General features: G+C 36.4%; 1 protein-coding gene across 3 annotated transcripts in view; it reads right to left on the bottom strand.

Moving 5' to 3' along the window:
• Positions 1-25943, bottom strand: part of COL5A2 (collagen type V alpha 2 chain) — a 366641-nt gene that overhangs the window by 31545 nt on the left and 309153 nt on the right. For all 3 annotated transcript variants that reach the window (XR_003793913.1, XM_029225091.1, XM_029225090.1), the window contains 17 exons: positions 24861-24905; positions 23811-23864; positions 23342-23395; positions 22101-22154; positions 19115-19168; positions 18066-18119; positions 17114-17158; positions 16457-16510; positions 7920-7964; positions 6769-6822; positions 4441-4539; positions 4051-4095; positions 3835-3933; positions 2519-2572; positions 2178-2285; positions 1057-1110; positions 371-469 (listed from right to left, as the gene is read on the bottom strand). Coding sequence is in view for 2 of the 3 variants with exons in the window: in XM_029225091.1 (XP_029080924.1) it covers positions 371-469; positions 1057-1110; positions 2178-2285; positions 2519-2572; positions 3835-3933; positions 4051-4095; positions 4441-4539; positions 6769-6822; positions 7920-7964; positions 16457-16510; positions 17114-17158; positions 18066-18119; positions 19115-19168; positions 22101-22154; positions 23342-23395; positions 23811-23864; positions 24861-24905 (1071 nt within the window). In the remaining variant the exon portion in view is untranslated. The remainder of the gene's footprint in view (positions 1-370; positions 470-1056; positions 1111-2177; positions 2286-2518; positions 2573-3834; positions 3934-4050; positions 4096-4440; positions 4540-6768; positions 6823-7919; positions 7965-16456; positions 16511-17113; positions 17159-18065; positions 18120-19114; positions 19169-22100; positions 22155-23341; positions 23396-23810; positions 23865-24860; positions 24906-25943) is intronic.

Raw genomic sequence — 25943 nt, 5'->3', positions numbered from 1 at the left:
TAAAATGAAATTTGTCAGGAATTCTCTGTGCTAAAAGTCACATAAGTTGTTCATCGGCAAGTAAAGAAAAATCATAAAAATTGATAAAAAGGATTTTCTTTTCATATCAAGTGGTAAAATTATTAATACATACCTCTTTGAATAAAGGAGACTAGAAGTTTTTTTTTTCTATACATGATAAAAATAGCACACCATTCATTATTTCAAAAATAATGAATCAGGTCAAACCCAAAGAAAAAAACAAAGAAATGTTCTAAGTCGTGAAAGCAAGCTATTAAAAAAAAAAACAAAAAACCTTTAAAAAACCTTTAATGAATTCTCAGGAGCATATCTCCTGGGTTGATGTAGCAAAAAAGTGCTGTGTTCTTACCCGAGCACCTGGAAGCCCAGGTTCCCCCGGACGTCCTGGATCCCCCTGACCTCCTTTAGGTCCTGAAGAACCTACAGGACCCCTCTCTCCTTGAGCCCCCTGTTCCAAAGCAAAGCAGAACATATCAGAAAAAAGGGAGTGAAGGGAAACAAAAGCAAGCATATATAAAATCCTTGTTTTACAAATCAAACCACTAGTATAACATAAAAGAGTTTGTCAAAGTAGTTACAAAGACTTCTTTGTAAACCATGTCACTTCACATTTTGTTCTCATTTGGATTCCTTGTAGAATAGAGGTTTTTCATCATTAACTAATGAAAGTTGTGTTTAGAGCCTCACTCCAACAACTTAGATTTAGAAACCCCCAAATTTTGAAACAGTCTAAATTTCTAGATAAAGGAAAAAATATATATCGGCTAAAGGAAAGATTTATGGCCTATTCTTCTCAAGAATGTCCCTGGAAAGTTTGAAAACAAACTCCAATACACCTCCAACCATCGTCCTTCTCCCCTAGGCCTCTATAATGAAGAAATTGCACAAGAGGGATTTGGCAGTAGGAGTAACATCTGTGTCCAACTCTTTTCTAGATCTGGACCCATGTGGACCAAGGCTAGATCACCATGCTGGACAATGGCATCTTTTGCAACACTGCCCACAGGAGTGTCAACCTTGATAGGATAACCTTACCTTTGGTCCAGGTAAACCATCAGAGCCTGGAAAACCACGATTGCCAGGAGCACCCTACAAATGACCAAAATGTGATTCTTAATTGTGGATGTTTTTGTAATATATAATGAGTGGGTGATTTTTATCCTTAGTACTGTAAGGTTTTAGGAGCTATGATCAACCCAACACAGCAATAGATATATACAAGAAAAAATAACCTGACTATACAGAAAGACATTTTAAATTTTGAAAACTATATGTAAGTACTGAGCCAAAATTATTCAAATCAAAAAATATTTTACCACTTCATTGTAAAATTAAACATAGAGAAAAACTGATACATAGATATAGACACAAGAGGTAAAGAAATGGTACCATCTACCACAATCAAAATGTCAGTGACTGCAGGCATTAGTATTGTCTTTGATGTGAAGCCCTTTGCATTTTCTGAGGTTCCATACAAAAGTGAGGTGATATTGTTATTCTCCCTTTCAGACCTGTTTCATTATAGTCCAGTCACAGCAACCTTTTCTGGTCTTCAAAATCACTAAGCCCTTTCTGGCCTCCTGGATTTGCATTTTTTGTTTCCTCTGCTGAAAAATGCTTTTTCTCTCAAGTCTTCTTGCTGGCTCATCTTAATCTTCAGATCTTAGCTAGATGCCATCTTCTCAAAGAATCTTATTTCCTAACCACCTAACCTAATTTCCTAACCACCCACACTACTGTCATAAGTTACTCTCTACCACATCACCCTGCTATTCCCGAAGTGTATATGGCACTTATTAAAATGTGTAATTATATTTTTATTTACCTGTTAACTTGTTTATTGCTTACCTCCCCACTAAACTATTGTTTACTAGCCCCCGCATGAAGGCTGGAACCGTAGCATTCTTGTTCACTGATGTATCCCAAGCACCATATACCAAATTGGCATAGAGCATTTGTTCAGTCAATATTAGATGAATGAATGAATGAACAATGATTAGACAGTTGGCTCCCTGAATTCAAAGATAGCCATACTGAACTGTGCAATGCACCTGCTAGCATTTCTCTTTATTGCTCTAGTTTTCCTCACTATTCCAAAAGTTATTCATGTAATTCCCCCACAACTATAAGAATTTATTCAATCATTCAAATTTTACCCTTTCTCCCATGGGGCCTGGAGGACCAACTGTTCCTGGATCACCTCGGGGACCTCGTTTGCCTTCTTCACCAGGTGGGCCTATTGGACCCTGAATACCATGTGGCCCCTATTGAAAACAGAAGGACAGATACCAGAAAGAGCCATTTGACAAGGGAGTTATAGTCAAAAGATTCATTTAAATAAGTCAGTCACAAATTTTAAACTATATTAAGCAAACTATTTCCATCCAAAAGTACTATAATTCTCACTGTCATTATTTGAAGTACTTGAGTATTTTGGGCTCACATTTCTGGATAATATTCACGTTCTTCTTATCATTTAAAAGAAATAAAACCTTACCGGTTCCCCTTTTGGGCCAGCTTCTCCTTTGAAACCTGGAACTCCTGGATCACCCTAAAATAAAAGCATCGATAATTTTAAGAACCAAGATATTTACCCAGCCCAACCTGCTTTAATTATTACAGTGAATGGGCCTTGAAAATTTTCTGCAGCTGAGTCTGTACTGAATCAGCAGTATAATAATTTTTTTAAATTATGCAAATCTTGTAGAATGTGTGTGAAATTTTATAAAATCCAGTATAGTTAGGTAGTAGTTTGTATATTTTACAGGGGTCTTCAAAAGATTTACTTTTAAAATCTTGTTTTTAATCATGCATAGTAGGATAATTAGAATTATTCAGTTATTATTACAATTTGATAATAAAAATTAGAACTAACAATGACAACTTCAATAGATAAATCTATTTAGAGTCTATTTTAGGAAATAGATTTCTTCACCCAAATCAAAATAATTCTATATTTATGTTCTATTTATTGAGATTTGACAACTTCAAATAGGGTATTTTATCTTTAGAGTATTCAAGAGTTTTGGGTATGTATGTCTTTATAATACCAATTGTACTATAATTTGTGGGAACCAGATTGCTAAATTGAGAACATGATAAAATCAAATGTAAAATACCAACAACACGCATGTTTTTATAAATTTGTCACTAGCATTTAAAAAGGATTTATCAGCATAATCAAATTACTTAGATCAGGATCTAAAATATTTGTTTTAAGTAGTACTAGGAAACAAAGTTTTGTTATATATCAAGCTAAAAGATACATAAGCACAACTTCTCAATGTGTTTATTTCTTAAGAACTAACCGTATATTTTTACCAATAGATAAATATATGAATATAAAACATACAAATTTATACAAAATGTGGAAACTCATTCAATATAAACAACATGTTGGAAGCACTCTTCAAGAATATATCTTAAGAAATAGCTGTTGAACCCATTTTAGCCAAGTTGTCATTATAACCCCCCATGAAAACTCCGTATTTCCCCATACTGGCTTGCAAAATGTCTCCATATTTGTTATGTAACTCTATAAAATTCTATGAGGTGGATCATGAAGTTATGACCTTACTATTTTAAACAAAAGAACACTAAAATTTAACATAGTGCAATAATTTTCCCCTTTGAATTTAAACATGTAAATTGTACATTAACATTTGGCTTCCACTTTACAAAAATTCCTACCTTCTTTTGCCTCATTCAAATAAGTCACATTATCTATGTTTCACTGTATCTCATTACATATTATTTCTCTGGCAATCTTAGTTGTATTATACTAATGGATGATAATTCTTTGATAGACATTACCGGTTGGCCTCGAATTCCTGGAGGTCCAGTGCTACCCTGAGGTCCTGGAGATCCAGGGGGCCCTGCTAAGCCAGGAGGACCAGAGGTACCCGGAGAACCCTATTGGAATGCAAGAGTAACATGATGAGCAGAGACCTAGGCACAAGTCTATGGTCACTGTCCAAAGGATTGTGCCCATTTGAACCTCATGTGGCATAAATGAAGTTAGTTACTCACTGTTGGGCCTTTGGCACCAGGCGTACCATCAGTTCCCACTGCACCCTAAAAGATACAGGAAAAGTTCATGAAATATTAAGCCATATCTAGGGTGGTATTCAGATGTCCACCCATCTCACAAAAGGAGGCAGAAAAATTACCAAAAAGAAAGAAAGGAAAAATAAATCAACCACCATTATATTATAAAAATCACTTTTATGACTAATTAATTCCCTTTTCCATAAAATAGACAAAATTTTGCAGAGTTGACAAGGGACATTTTTGTTTTCATGAGTTCTAAACACTCATTCAGAATTGAAAGAGAATATATTAAAATATGGTGCCTTTGTTCAAAAGTTATAAAACATGTCCAGCTTTCAGTGATAATTTCTAAATATACTAGGAACTTACAGGAAGACCTTGAGAGCCAACAGGACCCGGTAGCCCAGTTTCACCTCTTTGCCCCTGAGGACCTTCAGGGCCTCGTGCCCCAGTGGGACCTGCTTCTCCCTAAAGGGGTATGAGGAAAACGTTAATTTAAGAAAATATTAGTGTGGTGTGTTTCAAAACTGACTGCTTATTTGGAGTTTTACATTTTACACCCAATCATTTAAACGAGTCAAGAGCACAAAGTAGTTTCCAGGGGTGTGTACCTAACTTAGCTTAAGGGATGGACTCACTTCCCGCCACTCTGGATGTGATGATGCCCACGGCATGCAGAGCAGAGCAACCTGGTGAAGGTCACCTGATAGCCACCCTTGTTTCAACCCAAGATAGGAATCCAGATAGTAAATAAAAATACAGGATGCCTGGTTAAGTTTTAATTCAGATAAACAACAAATGATTTCAGAATAAGTTTGTCCCATGCAATATCTGGAACACATTTATCCTAAAAGTTTTTTCTTTATTTATCTGAAATTCAAACTTAGCTGAGTTTCTGCATTTTATCTAACATATTAGGTAACTAATGTAAATCAAATCGCGGAGGGAATCCCTATTATCCTTCACTGAAATACAAAGAACTAGACGTGAAAGTTTATTCTTCATCTAGAGAGCCAGAGAGCCTGGAAGAATATTACAGGTATAGCAGAATTTTGGCCAAAAACAAACACCGCGGGGGGGGGTGGTCTTTACGTTGGAGGGGGTGGTAGGACAGGGAAACAATTTCTGAAACAGTTTTGTGAGGTGTTTGACTTTATTAAGGAGTTTTCAGTAGCCAACAGCCCGTATCAGAAAATCCCAGGAGGAGAGGGAAGTATCCAGAGTGAACTACTGTATAAACTATGATGGCTAGTGAAGTCTTAACTAGAGGCCACAGTAGGAGCAGAAACCACTTCCTGCTAAGTGAGAGTCCGGGGCATTGTGAGTATTCTTCCTTGAATTCTCTAGCCAGAGCTCAGTGTGAGGGTGGAGAGTCTTACAGAGAGAGAGAGGGAAGGGATTTTGCCTATTTTGATTGAGGTACACAGGGAGTTTGGGCCTTCCAATGTCAGTCAGTGGCAGCAGATTTAGGACTTCAGGGAGCAGATCAGATACAGAGGAGAACTGAAGCAGGTCCTACTCGGCTGAGTTCACAGTGAGTTCTCAGTTAACGGAGGGACTGGTTAGTGAACCAATGGAGGGCACCATTTTAAAATAAAGCAGCCACATTCCTGTGGCACAGAATTTAAAGTCAGCGTTAGAGACAGCCGAAGAATAATTTGACTTGATGACTCTCACATTTCAAAGAATACTTGAAATGTCAGCTAGAGATTTTTTGTTTGTTTATTTGTTTGTTTCGAAGTTCAAATCCAATCTGACTGGCCCCACTAACAAGAAGCGTGGGCCTGTACTGAGGGCATCCTCTGCCTCAGGCACTATGCTAAGGGTTTGCATATTTTCTCACTTAATCTTCAATAAAATTCCTTGAGAAAACAAGATTTAGAGAGGTGAGGTGACTGGCCACGGTTATTTTTGTACAGCAGAATCTTGTGAGCAAATCCCTTCTTCAAGATGAAGAAAATTATTGCCAAAGAAAAACCGGGTGTGAGAAAAATCAAACGTATTGTGTTGTTCAAAGTTTGAAGGTAGTGTTCTGAGCTTATTCACTAATTTAGCTAATATAATCTTAATAACCTCCCACTGTAATCCATGGATTTATCATCCAAAGTGTTGAGAGAAAGAACAAGTTGTGACTCACTACAAATGTAAATCATCCCAGCAGAATACTCCAATCCATTTCCACGTGGACAGCCAAATAGCCTCCTCACGCATTCCATTAAAGATTGTGAAAGTTGGGGGGGTGGAGGTGGGGAGAAGGGGAGCAGAAGTGGAGGCCAATATTGTGTGGCCTTTTGACCACCTCGGATTTGTTTTACTCTCCTGTTGTTTAGAACATTCTGTTATTTATTACTGCCAGGCACTGTATCCAAGAATAGAGTTCCAATTCAGATTAAACCCTTACCCCTCACAGCCGTTACAATTGTCTGGTGTTAGAGTCCTACTGCAACAGATTCTTTGATACTACAAATGTATGATTATAAGTAATTCTCTTTTAATTACTTATTATATAATAATATCATATTTTTCATTTTCTTTTTTTTCTCCCTACCATAATGGACATTGAGAATATGCTAGGCTCTTTTACTTAGTTAAGATCGACTTCCACACTCTTCAATGAAAGAAATGACGTTCTTTACTTTGGGATTCAGGTACTTAAGTAATTCATGTCATCAAGAGCTAAATATAGTAACATCTTACCTTCAACCCAGGATTTCCTGGAAAACCAGCGGAACCAGGTATCCCAAGAGGACCCTATTAAAAGAAACCAGAAAAGTGATTAGACATGTATTTTAATTAACATGAAATCTTTTATTCTGTACTTTGACATATAAGAATAATCCACTTAGTACTTTAAAATCACAAAGATAATAATATAATTTTATCATAAGAACCTTACAACACTGATATGAAATTGTGCTAAAAGACATGTCCAGTGGTATTAAACATAACAGAATTTCCTAGTTGTAGCATACGAGAGTCAGTCACAAACACAGTTTGAAACAATTGCTTCTAGAGAAATTACTTTCTTTGTGTTAACCAAGTAATAAGGATAGTTTTTAGAAAGTTACACATTGTACCAAAATCTAGGACTTCACTTTATAAAAATGATGATTAAGAATCATCTGGATATTTTGGAGTGATTTTTTTCAGGCTAATAAAAAGTGAATATGTGTCACTATACTACATTTGGGAAGGCATGAATAGAGTCTAAACCACTGATTTAAAGCTGGATTTAAAGCAAATGAGTGTAAGAGGAATTTCATTCTAGGTTATCCTGATTCTTCTTTGAGGACTGTATTTTAAATCCATCAGTTTTGCATTAATAAAAGCCCTTTTAAATTACACTTATTTTTCCTCCCATAGTTTGTTTCCTTTTTATGAGTAACAAGGGAGAAAACATCTTAAGGGCAAGTAATTTCAAATCCGATTTACCCTCCTAGTACTGAATATTTCCCTGAGCTTATCGTGTTTTTCACATATCCACTGTACGGACCATGCTTTATTCTTGTTCTTTTTATATACTCGTCTTTCAAGACTAAGCTTAAAAGTTGTTCCTCTTTAAGTCTTTCTTGACTTCTTTGTCTCACTACTGGTGTCGGTACAGGTAGGTTCCCATACTTCAGGTTGCTTTCCCTATTACAGAAGTTAGCAATAGCATTATGCTACAATATCAATTGATATATCTCTCTTCTTTGATAGGGCAGGTTTCAAAGACAAGTACTATGTGTTTATTGTCTTTCTGTTCCAAGCACCTGGGACACAGTAGGTGCTTTGTAAATGGCAATGAATGTGCAAATGGAAGAATGAATGAATAAGTGAATGAATGAATATGAAAGTAATATACTCACCATTGGCCCAGGTTTTCCAGGCATACCATGTGCACCTCGTTGTCCCTAGTTAGGAGAAGAGGCAAGATAACGGTGCATTTTCTACAGTATTTGTTGACAATTCATTTATGTTATAAAAATGTCTATGTTAAAATTGGAGAATGAATATTAAGGTTAACTGACAACTTTAACTAGGTTAATAGCAATAAAAATACACATTTATACAACATGCGTAAAGTAGCAATAAGCACATCTATCCTTACAGCAATAAGAGAGAAAAATCAAGACTGGAAATACAAACTGATTAAAATGATTCTTTTTACTTGAACGTGTCACTTCTATCAAATGAGCTCAAAGACAATGAAACTTTGAACACCGGGCTCTTCTTAATAGTCAGAATAACCCAGAGGAAGGAATGCGCTCCATGTAAAACAAAAACCTAGAGCACCTGTGCACACACATGTACACACACATGTACACACACACACACACAAAGGAAATTAAGTAGTAGTGAATGCTGCGGGTGTCACCCAGATCCCCCTTCAGCACAGAAATAATCATTCTACCACTGCTGGAAGTGTTATAAGCTGTGATGGCTCACAGTTGAGACCCTCCCCACAAATTGCTGAAAGGAGTTAGCTATACCAAGGTTATGCCCTTCCATGGTCAGTGCAGTGGTACAAAAGATTAGCCCCCATTCGAAACAGTCTGAAGAGCCATCCCAGCTCCACTGTTCCCATGGAATGGAAGGCTCATGAAGATTGAGGTCTCTGTTGCAAATGTAACACAGTTTAATTTCTCCCTATGGCAAATCCTGCTTATTTTATTAATTTCTTCATAGGTGTAGTTTCTTTATTTTTTTAATAAATTTCTTTCTTTATTTATTTTTGGCTGTGTTGGGCCTTCGTTGCTGCGAGTGCGGGCTATTCTTTGCTGTGGTGCACGGGCTTCTCATGGTGGTGGCTTCTCTTGTTGTGGAGCACGGTCTCTAGGTGTACGGGCTTCAGTATTGTGGCACATGCGCTCAGTAGTTGTGGCTCGTGGGCTCTAGAGAGCAGGCTCAGTAGCTGTGGGGCACAGGCTTAGATGCTCCACGTCATGTGGGATCTTCCCAGGCGAGGGCTCAAACCCATTTTCCCTGCATTGGCAGGTGGATTCTATTTTGAATTTTATTTTATTTATTTTTTTATGCAGCAGGTTCTTATTAGTCTTTAATTTTATACACATCAGTGTATACATGTCAATTCCAATCGCCAAATTCATCCCACCCCCACCCCCACCCCCGCTTTCCCCCCTTGGTGTCCATACATTTGTTCTCTACATCTGTGTCTCAATTTCTGCCCTGCAAACTGGTTCATCTGTACCATTTTTCTAGGTTCCACATATATGCATTAATATACGATATTTGTTTTTCTCTTTCTGACTTACTTCACTCTGTATGACAGTCTCTAGATCCATCCATGTCTCAACAAATGACCCAATTTTGTTCCTTTTCATGGCTGAGTAATATTCCATTGTATATATGTACCACATCTTCTTTATCCATTCATCTGTCAATGGGCATTTAGGTTGCTTCCATGACCTGGCTATTGTAAATAGTGCTGCAACGAACATTGGGGTGCATGTATCTTTTTGAATTATGGTTTTCTCTGGGTATATGCCCAACAGTGGGATTTCTGGATCATATGGTAATTCTATTTTTGGTGTTTTAAGGAACCTCCATACTGTTCTCCACAGTGGCTGTTTCAATTTACATTCTCACCAACAGTGCCAAGAGGGTTCCCCTTTCTCCACACCCTCTCCAGCATTTGTTGTTTGCAGATTTTCTGATGATGCCCATTCTAACTGGTGTGAGGTGATACCTCATTGTAGTTTTTTTTTTTTTTTGGTGGGGGGTACGTGGGCCTCTCACTGTTGTGGCCTCTCCTGTTGTGCAGCACAGGCTCCGGACGCACAGGCTCAGCAGCCATGGCTCACGGGCCCAGCCGCTCCGCGGCATGTGGGATATTCCTGGACCAGGGCATGAACCCGTGTCCCCTGCATCAGCAGGCAGACTCTCAACCACTGTGCCACCAGGGAAGCCCTCTCATTGTAGTTTTGATTTGCATTTCTCTAATAATTAGTGATGTTGAGCAGATTTTCATGTGCTTCTTGGCCATCTGTATGTCTTCTTTGTAGAAATGTCTATTTAGGTCTTCTGCCCATGTTTGGATTGGGTTGTTTGTTTTTTTAACATTGAGCTGCATGAGCTGTTTATATATTTTGGAGATTAATCCTTTGTCCATTGATTGGTTTGCAAATATTTTCTCCCATTCTGAGGGTTGTCTTTTCGTCTTGTTTATGGTTACCTTTGCTGTGCAAATGCTTTGAAGTTTCCATAGGTCCCATTTGTTTATTTTTGTTTTTATTTCCATTACTCTAGGAGGTGGATCAAAAATGATCTTGTGTGATTTATGTCAAAGAGTGTTCTTCCTATATTTTCCTCTAAGAGTTTTATAGTGTCTAGCCTTACATTTAGGTCTCTAATCCATTTTGAGTTTTTTTTGTGTATGGTGTTAGGAAGTGTTCTAATTTCATTCTTTTACATGTAGCTGTCCAGTTTTCCCAGCACCACTTATTGAAGAGACTGCCTTGTCTCCATTGTATATCCTTGCCTCCTTTGTCATAGATTAGCTGACCATAGGTGCGTGGGTTTATCTCCGGGCTTTCTATCTTGTTCCATTAATCTTTATTTCTGTTTTTGTGCCAGTGCCATATTGTCTTGATTGCCGTAGCTTTGTAGTATAGGCTGAAGTCAGGGAGTCTGATTCCTCCAGCTCTGCTTTTTTCCCTCAAGACTGCTTTGGCTATTCAGGGTCCTTTGTGTCTCGATACAAATTTTAAGATTTTTTATTCTAGTTCTGTAAAAAATGGATTGGTAATTTGATAGGGATTGCATTGAGTCTGTAGATTCCTTTGGATAGTATCGTCATTTTCACAATATTGATTCTTCCAACCCAAGAACACGGAATATCTCACCATCTGTTGGTATCATCTTTAATTTCTTTCATCAGTGTCTTATAGTTTTCTGCATACAGGTCTTTTGTCTCCCTAGGTAGGTTTATTCCTAGGTATTTTCTTCTTTTTGTTGCAATGGTAAATGGGAGTGTTTCCTTAATTTCTCTTTCAGATTTTTCACCATTAGTATATAGGAATGCAAGAGATTTCTGTGCACTAATGTTGTATCCTGTAACTTTACCAAATTCATTGATTAGCTCTAGTAGTTTTCTGGTGGCATCTTTAGGATTCTGTATGTATAGTATCATGTCATCTGCGAACAGTGACAGTTTTACTTCTTCTTTTCCAATTTGTATTCCTTTTATTTCCTTTTCTTCTCTGATTGCCATGGCTAGGACTTCCAAAACTATGTTGAATAATAGTGGTGAGAGTGGACATCCTTGTCTTCTTCCTGATCTTAGAGGAAATGTTTTCAGTTTTTCACCATTGAGAATAATGTTTGCTGTGGGTTTGTCATATATGGCCTTTATTATGTTGAGGTAGGTTCCCTCTATGCCCACTTTCTGGAGAATTTTTATCATAAATGGGTTGTGAATTTTGTCGAAAGCTTTTTCTGCATCTATTGTGATGATCATATGGTTTTTCTTCTTCAATTTGTTAATATGGTGTATCACATTGATTGATTTGCATATATTGAAAAATCCTGCATCCCTGGGATAAATCCTACTTGATCATGGTGTATGATCCTTGTAATGTGTTGTTGGATTCTGTTTGCTAGTATTTTGTTGAGGACTTTTGTGTCTATATTCTTCAGTGATCTTGGTCTGAATGTTCTTTATTTGTAGTATCTTTGTCTGGTTTTGGTATCAAGGTGATGGTGGCCTCATAGAACGGGTTTGGGAGTGTTCCTTCCTCTGCAATGTTTTGGAAGAGTTTGAGAAGGATGGTGTTAGCTCTTCTCTAAATGTTTGATAGAATTCACCTGTGAAGCCATCTTGTCCTGGACTTTTGTTTGTTGGAAGATTTTTAATCACAGTTTCAATTTCATTACTTGTGATTAGTCTGTTCACATTTTCTATTTCTTCCTGGTTCAGTCTTGGAAGGTTATACCTTTCTAAGAATTTGTTCATTTCTTCCAGGTTGTCCATTTTATTGGCATAGAGTTGCTTGTAGTAGTCTCATGATGCTTTACATTTTTGTAGTGTCTGTTGTAACTTCTCCTTTTTCATTTTTAATTTTATGATTTGAGTCCTCTCCCTCTTTTTCTTGATGAGTCTTGCTAATGGTTTATTAATTTTGTTTATCTGCTCAAAGAAAGAGCTTTTAGTTTTATTGATCTTGGCTATTGTTTTCTTTGTTTCTATTTCATTTATTTCTGCTCTGATCTTTATGATTTTTTTCCTTCTGCTAACTTTGGGTTTTGTTTGTTCTTCTTTCTCTAGTTCCTTTAGGCGTAAGGTTAGATTGTTTATTTGAGATTTTTCTTGTTTCTTGAGGTAGGCTTGTATAGCTATAAACTTCCCTCTTAGAACTGCTTTTGCTGCATCCCATAGGTTTTGGATCGTTGTGTTTTCATTGTCATTTGTCTCTCTAGGTATTTTTTGATTTCCTCTTTGATTTCTTCAGTGATCTCTTGGTCATTTAGTAACATATTGTTTAGCCTCCACGTGTTTGTGTTTTTCATGTTTTTATCCCTGTAATTCATTTGTAATCTCATAGCGTTGTGGTCAGAACAGATGCTTGATATGATTTCAATTTTCTAAAATTTACTGAGGCTTGATTTGTGACCTAAGATGCGATCTATCCTGGAGAATGTTCCATGTGCACTTGAGAAGAAAGTGTAATCTGCTGTTTTTGGACGGAATGTCCTATAAATATCAATTAAATCTATCTGGTCTATTGTGGCATTTAAAGGTTCTGTTTCCTTATTTATTTTCATTTTGGATGATCTGTCCATTGGTGTAAGTGAGGCGTTAAAGTCCCCTACTAGTATTGTGCTACTGTCGAGTTCCTGTTTTATAGTTGTTAGCAGCTGCCTTATATACTGAGGTGCTCCTATGCTGGGTGCATATATATTTATAATTGTTATATCTTCTTCTTGGATTGATCCCTTGATCATTATGTAGTGTCCTTCCTTGTCTCTTGTAACATTCTTTATTTTAAAGTCTATTTTATCTGATATGAGTATTGCTACTCCAGCTTTCTTTTGATTTCCATTTGCATGGAATATCTTTTTCTGTCCCCTCACTTTCAGTCTGCATGTTTCCCTAGGTCTGAAGTGGGCCTCTTGTAGACAGCATATCGATGGGTGTTGTTTTTTTGTATCCATTCAGCAAGCCTGTGTCTTTTGGTTGAAGCATTTAGTCCATTCATGTTTAAGGTAATTATCGATATGTATGTTCCTACGACCATTTTCTTAATTGTTTTGGGTTTGTTTTTGTAGGTCCTTTTCTTCTCTTGTGTTTCCCACTTAGAGAAGCTCCTTTAGCATTTGTTGTAGAGCTGGTTTGGTGGTGCTGAATTCTCTTAGCTTTTGCTTGTCTGTAAAGCCTTTGATTTCTCCGTAGAATCTGAATGAGATCCTTGCTGGGTAGAGAAATCTTGGTTGTAGATTCTTCCCTTTCATCACTTTAAGTATATCATGCCACTCCCTTCTGGCTTGTAGCGTTTCTGCTGAGAAATCAGCCGTTAACCCTATGGGAGTTCACTTGTATGTTATTTGTCGTTTTTCCCTTGTTGCTTTCAATAATTTTTCTTTGTCTTTGATTTTTGCCAATTTGATTATTATGTGTCTTGGCATGTTTCTCCTTGGATTTGTCCTCTGTGGGACTCTCTGCGCTTCCTGGACTTGGGTGGCTATTTCCTTTCCCATGTTAGGGAAGGTTACAACTATAATCTCTTCAAATATTTTCTCAGGTCCTTTGTCTCTCTCTTCTCCTTCTGGGACCCCTAAAATGCAAATGTTGTTGCATTTAATGTTGTCCCAGAGGTCTCTTAGGCTGTCTTCATTTCTTTTCATTCTTTTTTCTTTATTCTGTTCTGCAGCCGTGAATTCCACCCTTCTGTCTTCCAGGTCACTTATCCGTTCTTCTGCCTCAGGGTTTCTGCTATAGATTCCTTCTAGTATGGTTTTCATTTCAGTTATTGTATTGTTCATCTCTGTTTGTTTGTTCTTTAATTCCTCTAGGTCTAGGTCTTTGTTAAACATTTCTTGCATCTTCTTGATCTTTGCCTCCATTCTTCTTCCGAGGTCCTGAATCATCTTCACTATCATTATTATGAATTCTTTTTCTGGAAGTTTGCCTACCTCCACTTCATTTAGTTGTTTTTCTGGGGTTTTATCTTGTTCCTTCATCTGATACATAGCCCTCTGCCTTTTCATCTTGTCTATCTTTCTGTGAATGTGGTTTTTGTTCCACAGGCTGCAGGGTTATAGTTCTTGCTTTTGCTGTCTGCCCTTTTGGCAGGCGGATTCTTAACCACTGCACCACCAGGGAGGTCCCATAGGGTGTCGTTTCTGAGAGCACTCCAAAAACAAATTTCCTGCACACAACTCTGTTATAATGCCATTTCCTTGGAAAATTGACCCGTATATCATTGGTGCCAGAGGTAGTCAAGAAAGCCGATGCTAAAATGGAGTTTTAAGCTGGATTCCTCCCTGGCCAGCTGGCAATAGATGGAGTATGGACTTCTCTTGGCATGCTATAGTGATTCAGTAGTAAATATTGTCTCCAGTAGTGAACTCAGATAGGGTACAACTGTAAGGGAGTGGGCTATGGGTGCAATAGCTCAGGCATTTGAGAAAGTTTAGGGGATGTAACAATTACAAAGTTAATGGAACTGCATGGGTCTTGTCAAGTGAATCCATTGGAGAAAGATGTTGAAAGGCTGATGGTAATTAATCATCAATATAAATCTCCCTAGCAGCATTTAAAAATATTGTCATCTTCTACAACCAGAGGGAAGAAAAAGTTGAAGATTAGACCCAGGACTTTATGATAAAGGTTTAAGTGCTCTTGAGAAGGTTGAATTCTAAAATGTGGAAAGTCTGCTATGCCATGGTCAGGGCCCTTGATTGGAGGGAATGGGACCTTGAAATTTGGCATTGGGATATCTTAGAAACTTTGAAATCTCAAATAGCCTGAAGCCTCTGGGCCTACAGAAGTGGTCCTTACCACCATTAACAGCTTATACTTCTCTCTTGCTTAAAGATGAAACAAAGGCCTCTACTTTATCAGACAACATATGCCACCACCACCACCACCTGCTCCTCCCCAGACCAACAACTAGCATCAAGTCACAAAATAACTGCATTGAGGAAATGCTGTTTCTGATAAAAGAGTGAAGAGACTATACACTAAAAAATCTATAAGTCCTATACATCTTGTAGAGGCAGAATCCAAGAAAGAATGTATGGGACTAGGTCCTGAAGGTACTGGATCAAGAGGGACAGGATATAAAGCTGGAGAATTTTAATGATTTGGAAGCACTCTCCCATAATACATATTTAACACCCTGATAAAGACCCTGGGAAATGTTGTTAAGAGGGACAATAGTTCTTAGAAACTTGGAAAGAGCAATGGCACACACTAAGTGAAGCAGAAATGCTGGAACTGCCTGGGCAGATGGTATAATAAAGCACAGAGAAGTGAACACAGTAGATTGGATATAATATGTACGGCTGGATAAGGCAATAGCTGACTATATTCTACAATATTCTCTACATTTCCAGAGGATACTCTGCCTGTAAGTAATAAAGAATGGCCTAGTGAGAGGGTCTCACTTCTCCTGAATCAAGGCCCTGACTTTGGTATCACTGAGAAGCACTAAGGTGGTTGTCTTCTATGGGATAATAGTAGGGGATGTTATAAACCTGGGAATTTTAATTATAATGGGGATGATAGGATATCAAAATAACAGAGGCCAGGTGGCAGTCCTTAATTGTCAAAAGAAAAGTGGGTGAAATATAATGAACTGCAAGTTTGAAATATTAGCAAGTATAGCCCAACTTTCAGAGAGCTGTGATGAGAATGAACAAAATAACGTCCTCCTCCAGGTTCAAGGTAGATGGACAGACAGCAAGAGAATTTCTCAATCTGTACAACTAGGGAAGATGATCAGGAGGCTCTAATCTTTAAAAGGGTTTATTCATAGTACTTACCTTTTAGGATTGTGATGAACAAGAGATAAAGATATTTAGAAGAATGCTTGGCAGATAATAAGTGCTTGATAAATATTACCTGTTATTATAATGTGATTACTATTCCAAAGTCTATGATTCTCCATGCTGCTAAATTTTTTTATTATTTCTTAAATTCTGTATTAAAATAAGTAGGCAACAAATGTACTTTGGTTATGTAAGATGTTAACATTAACAGAAGGTAGGTATAGTGTACAAGGGTACATGGAAACTCTCTTCTATTTTTTCAACTTTTCTGTAAACCTAAATTTGTTTCAAAATAAAAAGTATAAAAATTACAAAGTAGGCAACCAGTATGTCATTCTCATTTAAAACACATATTCAGTAAAGCATTTGAAAGAGTTGAAATACACATACTTACAGGAGCACCCTGTGGCCCAAGTCTCCCTCTCTCTCCTGGCATTCCTCTTGGGCCCTGCAGATGATAGAGAAACATCTCTTGAAATATCTTACTTGAATTTCTAGGGTAGTTTGATTTCACTACTCAAATCAATCAAGACTCATTATAATTGGCCTAAATAGATTTCACTTAACCTAGCTTTAATGGCCTAAATCTACAATAATCCTGATTTGATCACTGGGCACTGAAAAAGAATAAGGGCATTCAACAAATAAGAAAAACAATGTAATGCAGGAAGCCTTTTCTATTTGAAGGGGCAATTCTTTTTTTTGCGGTATGCGGGCCTCTCACTGTTGTGGCCTCTCCCGTTGCAGAGCACAGGCTCCGGACGCGCAGGCTCAGCGGCCATGGCTCACGGGCCCAGCCGCTCCGCAGCATGTGGGATCTTCCCGGACCGGGGCACAAACCCGTGTCCCCTGCATCGGCAGGCGGACTCTCAACCACTGCGCCACCAGGGAAGCCCTGAAGGGGCAATTCTTATAGTGTGCTTGCCTTTCAACTGATAATAAAGGATTATTTCACCAGCTAACATATGTTCTCTAGGTCCTTTTTTTTTTTTTTCATTTAAACATTCTCTTAGTATAATCTAAAAAAGCAAAGAATTAAATTTATACGTACCATTGGACCCATGGCACCCATTGGTCCAGTAGGGCCAGCTTCACCCTAAAGCAAAAATGAGATCATATTACAATATGAGAAACCTTCAATTGATATTCATATCATTCTGTTCCATGTGTGTGTTATTTTAAAGGTTTATTTTTCAAAGTGAGCATTTGAAAGGTATACTTTCAATGAAGGACCTCAAAATTCTGCTGTAACACCTTTTCTCAAAATACAATGGAAATTTAGCTCCTCAGAAATAAGTCTAAAATAAAATTGGGGATTTAAGCAAGATTGATAGAACTATCATACCTAGCCACATTAATTAGAATTAAAAAACTATTTGTCTATGTCTGATAATACTTTAGGTCAAGTAAAATTTAGAAAGCTAAAATTGACTGTAATATTCCTTTAAGATCTCTTATAGGAAGCTTAGAAATGACAAATTTAAAGCCAAATGCTTTTCCACATATGTATTTCATCGTACTTTCTACTAAAAAGTCATCTGTACTTCCTGAATGTTCTCTTTCCCTCTAGAAGCATAAATAAATTTGGGAAAGAAATGATGGCCAAAAGGCCCTAGAATTAAAAGGGTACTAAATAATGGGACTAATGAACCATCTAAAACTCTCAGATATTTTTAAAGAAAAAGAAAGAGTAAATGTGTTTTAGAGGGTGGATTCATAGTGCATCTTTATATAAAGATAACAGCCATCCTACATTGGTAGAAACCCAGTGCCATGGTGGCTGTTCTTGGTGGCAAAATTAAGTCATGTTGTGTACCCTGCTAAATCTATTGCCACTCATCGATGAAAGATTATATTTATCTATTAAATTTATCTACTTAACTATTCATTTTTTATACTCCTCTTTCCTCCAGAACTATTTAAGGTGGTCCTGAAAAAAATTTTAGACTTGAAGCAGAACAGAAATGCTATAGTGAGGTTGTATTGAGATACTATACAATTACCTTGGAACCGATTGCTCCAACTTCACCTTTAGGGCCTTCAAGACCTTTGTGTCCCTGAGAAGAAAAATATAAATTTGCATTTTACTGCTTTTTTGAGCCTCAGAAATGTAAAAGAAGAACCAAAAATAAGCTCACAGAAAGTACCTTATGAAAACGGATCTCAGATTTACAGTTGTTACTCAAAATGTTTCCAAATTCTCAACCTTTTTTGAAAGTCTATTCAAAGAAAATTAAAGTAGGGTTTCCCTCTTTAAATAATGTTTTCAATGTGCAATGTTCTCACCTTTCAAATTTTTGTGACTTCATAGAAATTTATTTTATAGCAACAAATAAAAAACCTATGGTGGCCTTAGAGAAAACAAATAATTATAGAATTTGTATAGTTATAAAATATGGTTTATATCCAGGAGTGATGTTCAAAATATTTAATAACGAGTATAGGAGCAAGCATTCTAATCATAAGCTCAACCACTCAAAACAGAGGCCAGTCAATGTACACTGAGTGAATATCAACCATGCTTTCAGATAGACAGATAGATATGTAATTTCCATATATGTATGTAACATAATAGTTACATATTAATTATCCTGAGTTATAAAGAGAGAAGCATTCTATAGACTTCCATGTCTGAGTTGGGGTGAGTTGGCTAGGCACCCTCTGTGATCTAGTACACTTTTTAGTATTGTGTCATTTATTCCACTATATAGTAATTGCATATTTTCTTAACCGAATATCATTAGCCTGAAGCTGAGAGTCAGCTTTGGGCATTTCTCATTTATCACTGTTTTTTCTTTTATAGCACAGTATTCATAGTATTCGCAGTATTACATAGTAAGAACTCAAAATACATTTGTTTATAGAATCAAATGAAATTCAAAGGAAATGTAAAAAAAAGCATTGTGATTTTGGTAACTGCAGATGACTACTACAACCACAGCCAGTTAAGGGCAATTGACAAATGGAATTGTAACGATTTTGAAGGTAATGCTCCCCAGACCCTACTCTATAAGCCACAGTATCTAAAAGGATTACAGAGGATTGAACTTACTCGGTGACCCTTCAGGCCTGGAAGACCAGGAGCCCCAGGAAATCCTCGAGCTCCCTGTCGAGGGTAAAAAAAAAACCAGATAAGGCATTTCAGAGTCATTAATTGCATAATACACTTTTTCTTCCAAGAAATATCTGGTACATAGTTTTTCAGTAACAAACCTAAGAAGAAAAAGGAGAAGTATATTTTTACCTGTCAAAATACATCTAGGCGATCAAAAATTAGCAAGGCAAATGGAAACATGTCTTACACAGAGACACGGATTAATGTCAGGTATTGATTTGATGACATTTTTAAATTTTCAAACTATATCACTGTATTATAATTAATAAAGAATAAACAACAAGGAAATAAACCTGAGTCAAGCTGCTCAGTGTCTGAATCAAGCAGCTCAAGGTATAGGAAAAAAAATCCGAAGAACTTAAGGAAAACTATGCTTTCCCGCCTTTATATCGTGTTTTATTTGTGGTAGAAGAATGTATGTGTAGCAAACCAATATGATTTATTTTTTCTGAACTTCTAAGTATTAGCAGCAGAATATGATTAGAAAGATTATATTAAAATGTGATCAGAAATTTCTTAAAATAAAATGTTCAGGAGAAGCTTGTGGATTTGTGATTGTTTAAAAAACTGAGAAAATGAAATATCCAACAGAAAAGAAAGTCAAGAAATATCAAGAGAATGGGTTGGCTCCTTGACCCAGCTTCTTCATTTCTGTTAATTCTATTCTATTCTAATTCTATGCATCCTTCACCTAAGCAGATTAAATAAAAAGAAAAATAAAAATCAAACACTAAATAAAATCCAAATGGCATGACTATTTTGAAATGATGCTTGAAACTTTTTCTTCATACCCTCTTAAAATAGGTAAGGAACCAGTGACTTAATTATTCACTTATTCTGGTTGACTACATTGATTAGGTTTTGAACTGGATGCTATTAATACTGCCACCAGTAGACTGAGCACCTTGATAGCACAGACTGATGCTATCAAATATTATCAATTATTATTATTAGTCTGCATATCCCTGGCACTTAGCCTTATGCCTTAGTAGTGGGCATTCAAGAATAAGCATTGAATAAACAACTGAACGAAGAAATGGTTTAACATTCATCATCTTTTTCATCTTCTTGACATTCATAGTGCTTTTCCTAAATCTTTCTTAAGGAACTTCTCTTGTACTAGCACAATCTAACAAGTAAAATCCTTCTGTTCTGTATTATCATAGACTTTACTTAAAGTTAATTGAATGAATAAATAACTCAATAAATGAAATTTGTATGATAAAAGCAAAGCAATAATTCCTCTGCGACCTCTTCCAGGGAAAATGTTTCTGTAGTGTTTTCTAGTGGGTTATCATAGTAAGGGCACATCAAACCATGCTCTCTGAACAAATAAAGTTCCACTAATTCTTCTGTTTACACAGCCTGACTTAGGAATTCGTTCACTTCAAAAACTCCCTTTAAGTTTTTCCACTGGAATGCTCCCCTTTACTGAGATTCGACTCCCCTCCATCCTGAGCAGAAACTCAGTATACATCCATCTAAGTCTATAGGGGAATTACTGAGCTATGCTATTTCAAATAATTAGTTAACTTTTGAGTTTTTGTGGTCTGCAAGGGAATTCTCATATGATTACATATCTCTAATATAACAAGAAAATAAACCAGATGTACTTGTGCTCATAAAATTTTTCTCATTCTGCTGACCCAAGACTGTCATCACACCCCAATCACACATTGTTGCATCGCACTCACAGAATGCATCTGTGACATGCTGGCAGGGCACGTTTCCTCCCCGTGGAGGGCCCACGCTGTGAGTAGGTGCAAGAGTGTAGCAGGGCAGGAGGTTCAAGCCTGGATTGGTTCACGTGGACATCTGTGCTAATGACTAAACCATATGTCTTTGTCTGCATGGACTTGTCTGCATGGACTTTTCAGGGGGAGGAAAGGAAAGAGAGAGCGGGGAGCTGGGGAACTGGTTTTGTGTTTGTAACGAAATAATCCTTACAGCCTTGTAAATTCCCTTAAAAGATCAGCATTTATTTGCTTTAAAAAATCCTAGCATTGAACCTCATCAATCTTCAGAAAGTAAAGGGGGAATAATTCAGTATTGTTGGATGTATTGGGTGGTAGAAACATTAGGATATTATCGGAAATATATTAAGTAGGAGGCCAAATCAGTTTAGGGGATTTTGGACAAGGAAAAAGTTTAAGAGCAGGAATGTTAGAACATTTTTGCTTGCTTATCATTTTCTAATTTTCCCCATTGCCTGTGTAGTGCGTCCTAGGGGAGGGCCTATCAAAGTAATATGAGTGAAGAAAGAAAGGTGGGGTCAGAGTGTGGCCAAATGGCCCAGGTCTTGAATTCTGGTGGAGCCAGTTGCCAGGGACTTCTCCCTGTAGTAAGCCAAGCGGGAAGAAAACAGCTGTATTAGGAGAGCTGGTGATCAGTACACCTTGTCATAAGATTTTAGGGGCCAGAACATCAATCAAGAATTTCAGTCAACAATAGGGTTTGGGGAAGCAGCCAAAAAGGAATCTTGTCCACAATTTATTGTTCTAGGATATAAAAAACAAATCAATAAACTCTTTAAAGCAGTTGTTTTCAACATATGAATAATACAAAATTAAAAATACTAAAAATATCTTTAAAAGAAAAATGGGATTGATATGGTGTGAAATTTAAGTAAGTCAAGCTGGTGACTTAAATGAAAATTTGATACTCATTTTGGAAAGAATCCATGTTAGGTTATGATATAATTTTCTAGCTCTAGGAGGGTCATTCATACGGTGCCAATGCAAAGCAGGCAATTGGAATTAGCTATCACCCTGGCAAATCGTCCTGTTTCAGAATGACAGAAGAGAACATATCTTGGTGACAGTGCCTAATACATGCGCAGGCAATGAATTGCGAGGTAATTTTAAATGTTCTTTATTTTTTGAAGTTTGTCTTTACATTGTTGTATTGATCAGTATAAACTTACCGGAGATCCTGCAAATCCTACTTCACCAGCTTTTCCATTTCTACCAGACTCACCCTTTATGGAAAAAAAGCAAAGTAGAGGGAAGCAAAGAGGAATTAAAATGTTCTCTCCTGAGACTAAATGACAAATCAATTGCAGATAAAAAGTCTTACTTAGAAAGCTCATGCCCATTGCTCTAAGCAATGTAAGAACACAGCTCTATTCCTGATGGCAATCCATTAGAGCAAGTCAGTTTGTGATTTCACTCATTTATCAGAAGAAGAAATAAATATAAATTATACTGGTCTCACCTAGCTCACCATTTTATGAACATCAAAATTTACACACACACATACACACACATGCTATGAAATTCTACATCAACATGTAGCACTGAATTAAATAAATAGTGCTTCTTACAATGATATGTGCCATTTCATTCTTGTGATGAAAAAAAGTTTAAGAACTACCAGAGATATTTTCTTTATGGCCAAATTCATTGTAATCCACTTAAATAAATCTCATGATACACAAAGAGAAAATATTTTCATGGTTTAATGTCACACGGACGTTGATGGTTTACCCATAATTTTATCCTCAACTTTGGTACAACTAACAAAAGAATCCAGAAAAGCAAATCTGTTGTTATACCCTGTTCTTTGCTCTTTGATCAAAGAACAGGGTGTTCTTTGTTCTTTGATCACATGTTCTTAATGTTAAAATCTAAAGTTTAGTCATAACTTTAATTAAAAATTCAATTAAAGAAATGTAGCATTTCTTCAAATGCTCAAAATTTCTTCAGTGCTCAAAATGAAGCATTTTGAGCACTGGAGAACAATATTGACACTATTTTACTAACACATTTTTAAAAATCCATTTAATGAGGGCCTCACAATGATGTTTTGGGATGAAAGCAATGTATTTTTCCTTAAGATCACTTCAAAAGCTCTACTACCAAAGGTTGTTGCTATTGTGACAATTCTAGTATCTCATGGAGAAATCATAATGGAAAACATGAAGAATGCAGGCAAGGATACAGTACCTATTATATTATTATTATAATAATATAATACCCTCAAAATTAAGAGCACTTTTAAATTTTGTAAAATTCCATTCTGACTTCTCCAGCTTTTAGTGACTTTAATGACAGTTAGAAATGGAGGAAATGAAATGGGAACCAATGAATAACATTCATGCTAACACTGTAGCTCCTTCTTAGCCTCTTTCAAAATTTCAAAGCAAAATGAAGAAAGGTAGCTTACATCTTCACCAGGTTTTCCAGGAGGGCCCTCTGGTCCACGTGTGCCAAGTGGACCCTAATAAAAAAATGAAACAACACAAAAGGAAAAAAAAGAATATTTACCTATATTTACCCATACCCATCAATGATATAATCCAAAATATGGCTGCAACAAACGAAAAATATCATAGAAAATAACTTTATTAATATTCTGAATTTTATGTTGTATGTCAGATTATATGCTCAACAGGAAAAAAGTTCACAAATGCAAGTATCTTAGCACTTTCTGCTGACCACATTCAAAGCCTCTGAATTTAAATACTCTGCCAAAAGAAACGTACAGCTTAAGCACAGTCCATAACAGAGGGCTCCTGAATTGGACTGGAATTTCTTGCCACATTAGGAAAGAGCTGGTAATATAAATAACTCATGACATCATTATAATGGTGGACCCATATTTAACTGGGTCTACATGCTTACTTGACATTTACCATTGGTCCAGGGTCACCAGGCTCACCAGGAGGTCCTGTAGGGCCAATACCACCCTAAAATTGAGAATAAATTATATATCTATGTATAATTTATGTATAATATGCAAGTTATATAAACAAACCAAAGAAAAACATAATATTAAATCCTACACTCTCTGCAGTATAATGCAATTGCTCAAAATGCTGGCTCTACCACTCTCCACCTGTGTGACTTTGAGTGCGTTACTTAATCTCTCTATACCTCATTTCCTAATCTGTGAAATGAGAATAATATGGTGCCTACTTCATTAGGCTGCTATAGCTCTTCAGATAACTAATGCACGTTAAGAACCTAGAATAGTGCTGGCACAGAGTGAGTTCAATAATGGTAGTTATCTCCCTCTTCTCCTTCTTCTTCATCAGCTACAGTTGCCATTCACAATGGCAGTAATATAAAATAGCTTGAAGTAAAAGTCCACACACATGATAATGAAAATACAGTATCTTTGATTGAGCTAAGAATTCTTTTCTTTCTCTCTTTTGAAAAATCATTTCCTACTGCCTGTCAAATTGCTACAAACATTAAAATAGCTCTACATCACTATTTTATTGGTATTTGATAGGCTATAGAAAGAAAGTACAGTATTATATTCTTTTTAAAGATTCGATGGAGTGATCATCTTCACTGTTATTTTTAATAATACCACATGGTGATGTCCTATGATCTGATTTCAGAGCTCCAGAGTTGGCACGTAACTAATTATGAGAATTTTCACCATGACATGAGATAATGATGTGTTATTTCAGAAGCACAGGCACATAAAAATTCTTTGTATTGGAGATCAGTAACATAAAGAAACCAGATAATAAAACTTTAACATCATAAAGAATCTATGAAAAACATACTGCATATATTTCTAAGTGAGTGAAAATTAACTGAATACATCCCATTCAGTGAGCATTAAAATATGCAATTCAAAGGCCAACCAAAAGCAGTCATGTCACAGAGACCTTATTTATAAATTTTTCTTTTTTTGCTACAGTATGTAATTTAATTATAAGAATACTTACCTGCTGTCCTTGTAAACCTTGAGGTCCCCTTGGGCCAACAGGACCCTTAGAAACAAATGAGAAGAAAAGTTGCATAGTGTTCATGACAATTAGTTGAAACATTTCAAAAATGTTGAATCAGCTTTAGAATCTGGAAAAGTAAAGCTCTGACAGTGAAAAGGTGAAGACGTCCTTCTGTATTTACCTGGAATACAGCTAAATTCAAAAAGATTAAAGCTTGGGCAACATTTGGGATGCTTTTACACACACCCTCAGTGTCATACAAAGAAATAAAGAATGTGCCTGTACACACCCAGTGTCTTTGGGACAAGAACACTTGCATTGCTTAAGGGGTGGTTCTATTAAAGCAGAACATCCAACAAAGAAAAACCTTGGCAAGCATAAAGTCGTTATCAAACCGTCTATTTCATTCTTCAGCTTCACAGCAGCTAACTCTTATAACTTAAAATGAGCAAGTTGAACTAAAGGCTTATGAAACTATCAATAATAATGACTAGATTATTTTAAATGTAAGTTTAAAACAATCTGGGGCACTAAGTTTTCTGGGTTATTTCTTTCTTTCACAACATACACTTAAAGTATCCACACAGGCTTTCCCCATTTAACCATGAAATGATTACACTGAGCCTTAACCAAAGGAAAAAAGGAAAATGCAATTTTAAAAATTATTAACAAATGTCTATGTAATTTTTTAAAATGTCACACTTTAAAAGGTGAAAGCAATTAAATCAAAATCTAGTTTGTTCTTATGGCAAAAACTTAAATTTTTGTTTTGGATTGATCAGATATTTAGCTAGTAAGAAAATAAAAGCTTCATTTAAAAAAAATAAACACATATGTAATTTCAACTTCAAATGGTTAAAAACTCATATATTTCAGAAAAATATCCCAAGGTAATCATTGAATGAGACCATACTGCTACTGACTTAGAATGTATATAAACAAACAATGTTTAAGTGACTTAAAATATATACAAATAATGTTTAAGTTATTTGCTGGCCTTAAGGATGGGTAGAAGGGGTGTTTATGCAGTCTGACTTTACATTGTCTGAAATGTCATTAATCTGGGATGCCTTTGAATTA

The sequence above is a fragment of the Monodon monoceros genome, unplaced genomic scaffold (genome assembly GCF_005190385.1).
Source record: "Monodon monoceros isolate NGI ecotype Baffin Bay Population unplaced genomic scaffold, NGI_Narwhal_1 Super_Scaffold_16, whole genome shotgun sequence".
Classification (NCBI taxonomy): domain Eukaryota; kingdom Metazoa; phylum Chordata; class Mammalia; order Artiodactyla; family Monodontidae; genus Monodon; species Monodon monoceros.
The sequence above is the reverse complement of the archived record's forward strand: the minus strand, read 5'-3'. Positions and strand labels throughout refer to the sequence as shown.